Source organism: Haliotis rubra, unplaced genomic scaffold, assembly GCF_003918875.1.
Source record: "Haliotis rubra isolate DU_JTF1 unplaced genomic scaffold, ASM391887v1 Scf16, whole genome shotgun sequence".
NCBI classification, from domain to species: Eukaryota; Metazoa; Mollusca; class Gastropoda; order Lepetellida; family Haliotidae; genus Haliotis; species Haliotis rubra.
The window spans coordinates 198999-212014 of NW_025765558.1; the positions used below are offsets into that span (position 1 = coordinate 198999).

The 13016-nt window shown below is 43.1% G+C and overlaps 1 protein-coding gene across 1 annotated transcript in view; it reads left to right on the forward strand.

The window, feature by feature from the left end:
• The window catches only part of LOC124271311 (5'-3' exoribonuclease 1-like), an 82121-nt gene extending 76186 nt beyond the window's left edge, over positions 1-5935 (forward strand). The window contains 4 exon segments of the mRNA XM_046706407.1: positions 273-299; positions 3270-3399; positions 3804-4072; positions 5295-5935. Of these exon segments, the coding sequence (XP_046562363.1) occupies positions 273-299; positions 3270-3399; positions 3804-4072; positions 5295-5567 (699 nt within the window). The 3' untranslated portion in view covers positions 5568-5935.
• The last annotated feature ends 7081 nt before the right edge of the window (positions 5936-13016 follow it).

A 13016-nucleotide genomic window follows, 5' to 3' on the forward strand; every position in this document is an offset into this window, starting at 1 on the left:
GTGTGTTATCTGATGCACAGATATATTTTAGCACACTGCAATTAATTATCTGCAAAATATTCAACAGCTTTGGTAACATGTAGAAAATAGTGATCTCTCAGTGGACTCTCGTTGTTCACTTACTGTTACAGATATGGTATATATTGTTGTTATATATTGTTATTTGTTGACATATCAAAATATGTGTTTGGTGCTTATATGTTGACAGAATATTCATCTAGATACAGATTGAAAATGAATTCAATTTTTTTTTTTTTTTTTTGGCGAAAAAGTTTACTCTTGAATGGCAAATTATTCTGGTGAGTTCACACTTTGCCTTTGATCTTTGCTAGTTTTGTACACCACTGCTGACTTTATGCTTGATACTTTTGTTTTATCTCTGCACACTAGATGTGTTACCATGGTTACAGAGATGCCAACCATTGCCATTTTGACAGGATTATTATAATATTGAGAAACTGCTGTGTTTTATTTTAAAGTAAACTGAATGTTTGTACAAAAACAAATTCAGTAAGTTTGTCTATTTAATCATCAGTTTAGTTTTGTATTTTCTGTATACCCTATCTGCTTGGAATGATTGCCTTCTTTGCTTCAGCAAACTTACAGTCCGTTTGGCTCAAAAGCAGACTGGTGAATTGCAATCTAACTCGAAAACTAATAAACATATAATGCTCAATAAATTGCTGATCAGAATCAAAACATCAGACCAACTCTGTGAATTTTTTTTAGAATTTATGTCCTAAAACTGAAAAAGTTGTTTAACAAACTATCATTAAAATATTGACACCATTCACTATTTGTTACGAGGGAGGAGTACAGAGAGAGAACAGCCAGGTGTGCGAGTTATGTGATTAGTTCAGCTTAATGGGAGGGTTTACACTATTTGGGGAAGTTTCGGTTATGTGAGTTATGTTTTACGCCACACTCAGCAATATTCCAGCTATATGGCGGCGGTCTGTAAATAATCGAGTCTGGACCAGACAATCCAGTGATCAACAGCATGAGCATCGATCTGTGCAATTAGGAACCGATGACATGTGTCAACCAAGTCAGGGAGGCTGACAACCCGATCCTGTTAGTCGCCTCTTACGACAAGCATAGTCGCCTTTTGTGGCAAGCATGGGTTAAGTGTAAATGTTTAATGTTGCAAAACAACACTGTGAGTAATGTCTATTATGTTAACAAATTATTAGGAATGGTTGGGTAGCCATGTGGTTGCTCATCACGCGGAAGACCCAAGTTTGATTTCCCATATAGGTACAATGTGTGAGTCCCATTTCAGGTGTACTTCACAGTGATATCACTAGAATATTGCTAGTAGTAGTTAAACTCAATAATTTGAAGGGCAAATTTCTAATTTGAGACCAAGTTGTCCTACATATTTCCGTGCTACAGTTTGGGTTGGCATCTCTGACATTGAAGAGCTTAAGCATCACAATACCGGTACATGATTTATGTACAGTAAGCTGTTTTCTAGTGATGTCTTTGTGTGTATATGTTTGTTTATTACACATACTTTGCCAAGTATTTCATGTTAACACCGTATGCTTTGGAACAAGCCAAACTATAAAGTCAATATACAATTACAGCATCGTAAATGCTTACAAAAAATGCTTTTTATCAATAACAACACAGATATTTCATTGACTCTTCAACGCTGAGGCTTTGTAACTTTACACTTACTGTTTATTTTCCCCTGACCTGAAAACGTTGGGGGTATATAGCAGTGTATGAAATAAGCCAAAAACCCAGCCAGACATCTGGGCTGGTAACTTCAAAAACTTACCAGCCCAGAAGAGATTTAACCGGTCCTTCTTAAATACTAAATAGACAGTGCCAGTGGACACGTTATCTGAATAATTTTTTTCACCCGTCCATCGGGCTGGCTAGCTGTAAAATTTGACCGTCCGGCAAAATCTAGCCCGTCTCGGGCGGTCAGACGGGCCTTATTTCATACACTGTATATAGTAATACCAAGTAATTTCATCCCTCCTTGAAGACTTTTTTAGTCTATTTAGAGTTTTTTTTTGGAAAAGTCCCACATCACATTTGTTCAACCAATAACTGTACCATGGATTGTTTACTGATTTGGGTAAAGGCTTCTTTGTTTATAGGAAAGGTGCAGTGCAAACATCTTGTGTTTTTTGATAATCATTATTATTTGTTGGTAGTCACGGTCGGTATTAGTGAGCAATGCTCACATATTTTGACTTGTAATGTTTTATGATTGTCAGAGACAGCATGCATCTTGTGTGTATTGTGATTTCAGTGAACTGTCTTTTATCATTTCTTTTTTTCCTTTTTTTCATCCTTGATGGTCAGAATGTTGTAGTTATTACAGCTGAAATTCAGTGAAATTAAGATGCTGGAAAATGCTTCATACTTACAATATACAGATAGTAGTGAGTGAGTGTGTTAAGTTTTACGCCGCACTCAGCAATATTCCAGCTGTATGGCGGTGGTCTGTAAATAATCGAGTCTGGACCAGACAATCCAGTGATCAACAGCATGAGCATCGATCTGCGCAATTGGGAACCGATGACATGTGTCAACCAAGTCAGCGAGCCTGACCACCCGATCCCATTAGTCGCCTCTTACCACAAGCATGGGTTGCTGAAGATCAATATTCTAACCCAGATATTCACGGGTAATACAGATAGTACCTAGTGCCTGTTTGTTTGTTTTTTCAATTAATCTACACAGAAATAAATATTATCTTGCAGCCTCCTATTTTTTGGTTTATGAACATTTCAATACATGATTTGCACAGTGGTAGTGTCATTGTTAGTAACTAGTAAACAACATATAAGGGTGACCTCATTCTTGGACATTACAGATTAGTTGTAGCAATATGAAAGAATCAGGAGATCCTAGTAATTGTCTTTTTTATTTTCTCAAAATGTTAAGTAGGTTGAAAATAAAACAATAATCAAACTACACATGTGAGCTTTTGGATGAATTTTCAAGAAGTTTACAGTTTATAACTTTACATGTACATTTATATTGATAGGTTTCTTAATTTTTACCAACTTACTTTATAAAATGCTTTCGCATTTAAATTTTTCTATTTCAGCGTTGTTTCGTTGCTGCATTTACTGACTAAAAAGATTTTGGAATTGATCCCTGGCAATTTATATGTAATTGTTACTGCCTTCTGACTGAAGGTCCAGAATGACCATAAAGGACGCCCCTTTAAGCAAGTCAGAACCCTCCACTGATGGAATGGGATGGATTAGTAGGAGTCTCATCAGCTGTTATTGTTATTGCAGCAAGCATTAGACCGGACACAGCCTCGGCCATTCATGAACATCCCACCCCCAGGGATGATGATGCCCCCACCCCCTCATCTGTGTTCCCCAAACTCTGCCTTCAGTCCAGTTCGACCTGGTGCAGCACAAAGTAAGTAGCCCGACCCCCTCAGAAGAGGATGCCTCACCCCCACATCTTTGTTTCCCCCGACCCCTGCGCAGGTACTCAAAACTATGTGGGACACCCCAAGAACAGTCATTAGAAACACTCTTAGGACTCATTATTGGCTCAGCTGTACGTCTTCTTTTCAAAGTCACATTTTCATTATGGAATTCATGTGTGAAATTACAACAGTAACCCCACAGTTAGATATTGCTGGGCTGGTCTGAAATGGGTGAGACAAACTTCTTTTAAGTCCAATAAGCTTAAAAACTCAACCCACTAAGTAAGATTTACAGATTACATGTTTGCTAATATTCAGAAATATTTAAAAAAATGTGCTAATACACAATTGTTTGAAAATATAAGTGAAAATATTCCTTTTGTATGACCAGTGTTTGTACCAAGGGGAGGCTACTCTCAACTACGACATCCTCGCCACCAGTTTCCAGGCCCTCCACAACCTCAAAGGTATCAGGGTCATGGTCATCACCAACATGGAGGTGTACGACAACACCATCCAGCCAATCAAAATGCAGGAAGTGGTTCATGGAACCATCACCAAGGTAACCAGTCTGACATGGGGTTGGGAGGAAGCTATCACAGCTCAGAGGCATCAAGAAAGCCGGGAATGGTGACAGATCCCGCCTTCATTCCTCTTCAGGTGATCATCAGGAACACTTGCTGTCTTCTAACAACTCTTTCTTGATATGTTCATGAGGTCACATTCAGTTTTAGTTTGCCAGAGGTTAAAGAAATTAGTCTCATGGCATTGAAATATAATAAGAACTTTGTTCTCAGAAATCACAGTCTCCAATATTTATTTCCTGTGTAACAACCCAGTTGGATCAAAATTTGGTAATTTGGATAGATCCAGGATAGGATTGTTAAGCTCCTATGTTTGCCACAAGATTCATCCAATAAAAAATGGGTCTTGAGATCATGTCATCATCCAGAGAGCTTGGGATGATGGTCATGATATCAAGCACTGATTTGCCTGCCCCAGGCTGGATTAGACTCAGTGATACAGCTGGAATATTGCTGACTGTTGCCTAAAACAACTCATTTACTCATCCTCCTGTTGAAATAGTTGTATAGACAAAGTGTATGGGTACAGGGTGGGTACACATGCATTATACTGGATACCTGCCTGCCATATTTAATTAGGTCACGTGATGCGAGCGCGGAAAGGTGAAAAAATATAAAAATTAGATGAAAATAACCCTAACCCTTACCCTAACCCTAACCCCTAACCTAACCCTAACCCTGCTAGGTATCCGGTATAATGCATTCTAGCCACAGGGTCTTTGCCCATCAAGATTCCAAAATGACTGGTACATTGGTTTGTTTGTTTATAATGTTGAAGTTGTGTTTCTTCTTAAATTCAGAAGTATTTACTATTGTATTTACACATTGCATTTACTGTAATACTGTGAAACATTTACAGATAAACTGTCTTTCTCTTTGTCTGAAATATCAGTGAAATACCTCCCATCGCTATTTCCATAATACTGGATCAAATATCATCCTGAGTACAGTAAGTCTTCATAAATCGCTGTTGTATGCAGGCTTGGTTTAAACTCTTTAGATTATAAGTTCAACATGGCAGTGGGGTAGCCTAGTGGTTAAAGCCTTTGCTTGCCATGCTGGAGGCGGGTTTGATTCTCCACATGTGTGAAACACATTTCTGGTGTTCCCTGCAGTGATATTGCAGTGGAATATTTCTAGAAGCCACGTAAAATCATACTCATTCATTAGAGTCAAGGTATGCCTTCTGATTGAAGTGAGTTGGATACAGTTCCAATGTGATGTGGCTAGGATATTGCTTAAGGTGACTCAGAACAGCTCTCACTCTAACTGACTTCACGTCTGCTCCCTGCTTACAGGTTGCTAGGAATCAAAAGACCCCCCAGAAACGCCGCGACACCCAGTCCCAATACCATGAAGACAACAGTGCTGCTCCAGTGAGAGACTCTGACAGTTTCTCAAGAAGTGAAAACAAACAAACTGACAGTTCCCAGTCCCAGTCAGGGAGCTACTCAGCTCTTAGAACTGATCACCCCAAGTCCCATAAATCTGAACCCAAGTCTGCTGGTGGACCTCCGTCACAGGGAAAGAAACGGCGTCCACGAATAGCTGCCAACCTCAACTTCTCCTAATCAATCACGGCATCACAAATAAGTGTAGACTGTTGTGTTGGAAGGAAATGTGTTGCGACTATTGTTGTGTGATAGCACAGCTGTATGTTGTGTGTCCGTGATCCATATCATAAGGGGTTCATGTTGTGACCTTGGACAGACAGACCTCTCTGAAATATTAAGTCATGCAGTAACCATGACTACAGTGGAAGTTAAAGGAGCTGTTGGCTACCCAGTCAGTTTTATTTGGTTCCATTCTGACATGAATAATATTGACTGTCATGTGTTTTAATTTTGATCACTACCTGTATTTCCGTTTTTACTTGTAAACATATTTGATGTGTGCATTTGTATGAGATATGAAATGCAAGTGAAGTATCTGAGGTATCTATTATGTCTGCTTGGTGACTTGACAAGACAGTGTGTATATAAGCTGATCCATCCTTCATCATCCAGTGTTACATCTCCACTCCAAAACAAGTTCCCTGGACCCTGATGCTGTTGTACAGATTTTACCTCTTAGGTGATCATAACTCCCATGGGCAGTGGGGGTAGCATAGTGGTTAAAGCGTCCGCTCGTCCCGCCACAGACCTGGGTTCGATTACCAATTTGGGTACAATGTGTGAAGCCCATTTCTGGTGTCCATTGCTGTGATATTGATGGAATATGGCTAAAAGCTGTCAAACTAAACTCCGTCACTTATAACTCCCACCCTGTGGTTCAAGGTTCTGTTTTAATGACACCAAAAAAGGTTCAACTCACATTCATTGAAATATGAATCAAGTTGCAGTCTGAAATAAACTGACATGACTTGTATCATAAATAGTCTGCATGTTTCACCACTAGTCTTGAGCCTGTGTCAAGTAAAATATTTCTTGGTCTAGTAAGTTCAGCTGATAATAGTTTATGTAGACTAACGGTTTATTGCTTACATTTAATCAAATGGATATATTGAGGGATTGCTCTGACGAGATGTAATTTTTAAATAGTTTTGAATAGTTGTATGTAAATTCTGTGCATAGCTCTTGATAAGAGAGATGGAACTGGTGATATCACTTCGAAACAGAGAATGGTGAAGGCAAGAATTTATGGATGTCAACTTCTTTTTTTTGTGTTCCTTAAAATGTAGAAGTTGCCAGCCATAAATTCTCACCTTTATGTATATGTTCAATGACTCTATAGAAAGTATGGTGTTCCAGAGATTCATGGTATTTGTCATAACTGAATGGAGATTTGATACACTGGATGATCAGGATGAAGTTGATCAGGTGACTGCTCAAAGTGTTGTGATAAGTTCTCAGAGTGATCTCCCCTTACAGTGGAGCTGCATAATCCAAGTCCAGCAGACAACTGACTGACTGACTGAGTTTGGTTTTACGCCGCTTTTAGCAATCTTTCAGCAACATCACGGCGGTCCAGCAGACAAGAAGAAGAATCTCTATACATATGTGTGGTGATATATTGTTCTTGTATCTATGCAAAACCTGATGCTGTTTCCTGTCTTCTGGGGTAATATCACTGATTTGCTTTGTAATAATTTTCAGCATTTCAGGAAGACACAATTCCTGCACAAAAATAAACATGCTACTTAACTTGTGATAGAACTGAGCATAACCAAATGTTATGGCCTAAATATTGCTTTTAATGTGTACCTTTGGCTGAGATTTTGATAAACAATTTGAAACTTCTTTTTATTTCCATTAGGCCAGACCAATTTTATTTCTTGTTTTACAGATTTTTTTGTCCTCAGAAAACCTAAAGGCAGGAGGGCAAAAAAATAACAATTTATGAAAGGTATATGGAGCAAAACACAATCTAAAAAAACCTTTTCTTGTAAATTTACATTTTTGACCAATAAAACATTAGGATTTTATTTTTTGAGCGGGGAAAATTAACTCTATTTTTTTAATATTATTCTTGAAAAAATACGACCGGATCCGTAAAACAAGAAATAAAATTGGTCTAGCCTTAAAGAAAATATCAGTTATCTATTTCCATGAATGAATTTGATGGTTGTACAACCCACATTAGGAGGTCAAAGTGATGAAGAGGTTAACATAAAATGGAAATGTCAAAATCAAAACCTTAAAGGGCATTGTTGTATTAGAAGTGGAGAACAGTCTGTATCTTAGAGGGAGATAGGTATTTATTGTCAGAGATGCAGGTGTCCAGGTTCTAGCTGTTTGTGCATTTCCCAGAGCTTCGTTCCATGAAATGATCATAGTACTACCATTATCATGAGGTCTGAGATCAGCTTCACTAATGGTTCTTATCATTGAATCATCGTAGTTGGATGTTAAAGCATGGGAGTTTGTACTAAGATCACTTTGAGGAACAGAGCCTGGTACTGAGATGGTATTATTTGGGTAGAGGGAAATGCTGTCAAAAGATGGTGTTTTCCCCAGTGTGCTCATTTTCACATCATCCAGCAGGGTTTCACTGAATAGGGCCCCATTTCACAATGCTCCATGACTGTATAGAGCTTTGGTTGTCTGAACACAAGGATCACTTTGAGAAATTGACCCGAGTTCAAAAACATGATTTACGAATTATCTCTTAAGTCTGGAAGAGTGTTCCTTTTTAAGAGGATAATTTGTTTGATTTGTTGTCAAAAACTTGTATTGTTTCACTTCAACACATGACAGCCTTTGAAAGGGAGTATAAGTTATTTGTCTTTCTAGCACTTCATCCCAATGAAAGTGTTGAAAACAAAGATGAACATCGGCTGCAGTGCGGAATGAGAAAAAGATATCCCTGATTTAGGGGTAGAACAGTGCTTTGGTGTAATAAGACGTGACTGGTCTGGTAGGGCCAGAAGTGATTAGATACAGGTTGTCATAATTGCTTTTCTCACTGCATAAAAGAATACTAATTCAAGATACTAGGGGCAGGATGCTTGTTTTGTAAGTATTCACAGCAATGACTGCTAATGTTTTAATGTTTAAAAACTAGGTCCAGTTAGGTATGGAGTGAAGTTCCAATAAGCTGTAATGTTTTCAACAAGGAGTTAGCATGGATTCATTTCAGTATTTGTATTGTATTGATTGTTTCAGTTCTCCTATCACATCAAATGCTGCCTTGTCCATTCTTTTTTTGTTTGAATCTTATCTTTGGTTTGTTTTAACACATGAAATCGTATTTGCCTTCTTATTCATAACTTTCCCAAACTCATAATTTCATTTTGGGACAAGATGCAACATGTTCCACTGTGTTTTAGTGTATTTAATGTGTACGTTTATGATCATTTAATGCAGAAAGTTGATCTTAAACAAAAATGAAAATGTTGATAGGCAGGAAATTCAGAGATACTGTATTTCCTTGATTAAATGGTGGAAACAATTTTGGAACAGCTTTATTGGCAAAGGATCAATCTTAGTTGAGTCAGTGTATTTGATATGTTGATCCACCATCATCTACTACCACTGCTGGTGCTATTTGGACAGAGCTGTTGGTCAGCGTTGTCCATCGTGTCAGCTTTATGGAGGACTGAGATTACCATCTGCACCTGATGTTACTGATGTATTCAACAATGGTGACATGCCACTTTACAGAACTGTGAGGTCAGCAATAAACACAACTCGTGTGATTTGTAATAAATACTTTAAGTTGTGAAGTATTTGTCATGTGTTCTGAGCTGTGGTTATTGAATTGAAACTACCAACATAAAAATAAAACAGTTTTACATTTGTGATGTACAGTATTATACATTGTACTCACAACAAATCTACCACATTGCTAAGTTTGGTTCTTTCTTTCAGGGCAGATAGGTGCATCATTTCATCCGTCAGTCCACATGATCATTGATTCATTCCAGACTCTAAAAAATTAATCTTTTTCAGAGAGATCGTCCTTGGGGTACATATATGCATTTTCTGCGGCTGAAAATGTCCTGTGACAGTTGTATCAATGTTTTAATAAAAACATTGTACAATAAATAAAAATCACATGGAGTTACCTCCCTGCTACGCATGCGCAGCCAACCAGGTAAGCACCTAGGCCCGTATCATCATTCCTTCTGCTGTCACTCTACCGTTCACACGTGTTCGAGTTGCTTTGCTGAATACCTCTCTTGTGAGAAAAAAGAATAATGTCTGAGACTTCAACTGTATGTATGGTCTTTCTTTGTTCTTGACAGAACAGTTTTATGAGACTTTGCAGTCTGTTATTTGTCATTAATGTGACTTTGTATTAAACTTTACGCCAGCTTTCCTGTGGTTTACGCACGTGTTGCTTTTCCATGGCGGGAAGTTTAGCGTGCCACGTGGTTGTCATATTGCGTTATTAACCAAGTATTTCTTCCCGTGGTCGCATTCACGTAATTTTCAATGTTTTGTACGTGTATATTTATGCTGCTGGTTCCGCTGTTAGCTACATGCTTGCGTGTTTGCTTTCAGGCGTTTACTGGGTGTTCTGTCTGCAGGCAGAACATTCCAAGAGCCGATAAGTGCTTGTGCTGCCTCGAGAAAGTGGGCCACAACCCTGATGTTTGTGAACTGTGCATGGCCTTTTCCCCCCCCGGGCCCAGAAACGGAGGGCCGCAGATTTCCTCTTCTACAAGGAGTTGCGGGAGGGGAACTTAGAGAAGAGAGAAAGAATCGCTGAGCCCGGCTCAATCCCTTAGCCTGGAGGTGTCTGTCGATCCTTTGCCTCTGGAGGGTTCGCTCCAAGTCCCCCTCTCGGTGTTGGCTCAGGGTCCATTGAGGATTCCTGGGGTTCCGTTCCCTGCGCCGCGCTGCGCCGCGCCGCGCCGCCCCGCCCCATGAGAGAGGAGGAAGACCGGGCAGAATCGGCTCCTCCAGTGTCTCGGGTTCGAGTGGTGTGTTGGTTGCCGGAGCGGGGAGTTCCTTCGGGTCTTCCCTTCCCTCGGTGTCTGGGGCTCCGCCTCCCACCGGGTCGGGGTTCGGATCTTCTCTCGGGCTCGGGTGCCAAGTCTATGGACGTTGGGGAGGTCGAGGAGCCGGAGGGCACTTTCCGCTTCTCATTGGCTCTCCGGGAGGTGCGGCAGCGTATTGCTGAGTACATTCCCCAAGCCGCGGTACCCACCTGTCACTCGGACTCATCTGAGTTCCGCCTGCCGGGCGAGGCGTTTGCCCCTAGGCAACCCTCGCAGACACTGCTCCGCATCTTGCCTTCCCTGGTGCAGGACGGGATGTATACCCTCCTGGTTGGGACACGCCTCTGATTCGATTTGCCCGAACTCGTTAAGACGATTCGCTGTTCTTTGTGGCGGTGGTTGACGAGTGCGTGTTCACTCGGTCGCCCTGGGGGGAGGCTCGGCTTCCTCTGGTGCAGCCCCGGCTGCCAAGCAAGAGCGTTTAGTGCCACCGTTTGCCCTTGCGGGCGTCCCCTGCGGCAGGCTTACCAGACTTATGAGGAAGTCTATTGGAATGCCATGCAGCAGGTGCTGGTGGTGATCCATGAGGCCTACCTTTCCTCTATCCAAAGGGCGGCTCTGGAGGCTGAAGGGAGCACTGGGGACGTGTCCCCGCAAGTTGTTCTGCTTCGCCAGTTGTCCGAAGCGTGACTCCTTGCGGTCTGCGGCGTCTACGGTGTCTACGGTGATGTGCACAGTCATGGGGATGCGCAAGCTGTGGCTGTCTACTCGGCAGCAACACAGCAGACCTTCCGTTTCAGCTGGGAGCGTTGTTTCCGGGGGCTCAGCAGGTTATTCGGGAGGCTGCTGCTGCAGCTACCTCCTTCAAGGACTCTAAAGCCTTGTTGGAGCACCTGCTTTCCTCCTCTGGGGTGCAGCCTACACCTGAGTTGGCCGGCTGGCTTCGGCCGCTGGGCAGGGGTAGGAGGAGGAGCCGTCCCGCCAAGGGTAAGGGCAAGGAGCAGTCCTCTTCGTCTGGCTCCCACCAGCCTTTTCGCGGGCGCAGAAGGTCTCCCCCGACCTCCCGTTAACCCAACAGGCTGTCGCCGTGGGTCCGTCCCAGTCAGTTCGTCTGCAAGGGACCACTCACTCTCTCTTATCACACGTCCCAATGGGGGGCCGCCTCTCTCTATTGCTACCGGACAGGGAGAAGGCTACCAGCAACACTTGGGTTCTTTCCACCGTCAGTGTCGGCCATCTACCACTGTGGAAGCGAGGCCCGCCAGAATTCACAGGCATACGTCGCACTCCGGTGACGCCATGTCTGGTCAGGGCGGGTATACTGCGCGACGAAGTTCAGGCTTTGCTGGACAAGTCCGCCATAGAGCGCATACCACCGGGCGAGGAACAGGCAGGATTTTATTCCACGTACTTCCTCGTCCCGAAGAAAGACGGCGGGTTCCGTCCCATTCTCAACCTCAAGGGGTTGAATCGCATGCTAGAGGTTCCATCCTTCAAGATGAAGACACTTCGCTCAGTGATCTCCTCTGTTCAGCCCGGAGATCGATCGATCTAAAGGATGCGTATCTACATGTGCCAATTCATCAATCGTTCAAGCAGTATCTCCGGTTCTCTTACTACGGGATGGGTTACCAGTTCATGGTGCTCCCCTTCGGCATATCTACTGCCCCCAGGGTGTTCACCAAGCTCATGTTAGTGCCAGCTACCCTTGCGAGGTTGCAAGGAAGGCGTTGTTACCCTTACCTCGACGACTGGGCCCTTTTCACTCTAGCTCAGCCAGCAAGCCTAGATTCTACCCACAAGGTGATAGACATTCTAGTTCGACTCGGGTGGATAAAAAACGTCAAGAAATCTGACCTGGTACCCATCGCACGACCGGGTCACCAGAGTACGGGAGATGGTGTCTTCGTTCCTCTCCCAGCCCCAGGCACCAGCGCGGACTTGGCTCCGTATACTGGGTCATATGGTGGCGACTATCTCTGTCGTGTGGCAGGCGCGGTTGAGGATGCACCCTATACAGCAAGCTTTGGCGAGTCTGTGGGCTCACTCAGAGGATCTGGAGAAGTGTCTCACAGTCCCCGGGTGGTTGTCTCCTCACCTTCAGTGGTGGACCAATGTCGGGAATCTCTCCAAGAGGATCCCTTTTGACATCCCGACGCCAGCTCTTACAGTTCAAACCGATGCGTCCCTCACTGGCTGGGGTGGGTGTTCTGGGCAGTCTGTCGGTGTCCGGACTCTGGTCCCGAAGCCGAAGCCCGCCTTCACATCAGCGTCTTGGAACTGAGAGCTTTGCGGTTGGTTTTCGAACGCTTCCGGGATCATGTTCAGGGCCAGGTGGTTCGTCTTCAGTTGGACAACCGTACGGCCATGACGTACATCCTGAAGCAAGGCGGCACGGTGTCCCTAGCGCTCCTCCGGGAGACGTTGGAATTTCTCCTCTGGTGCGACCAGTGCGACTGTCAGGTGCTTCCTGTTTATCTCCCGGGGCTGGAGAACGTGCGAGCAGACGCTCTCTCTCGCCGGATCCTGGCCCCGCACAAGTGGATGCTCGACCGGCAGATATTCGGAGTTATGTCCCAGTTGTACGGATCGTTCCAGGTGGATCTGTTTGTGTCCGGCGGGAAGAATCAGATAC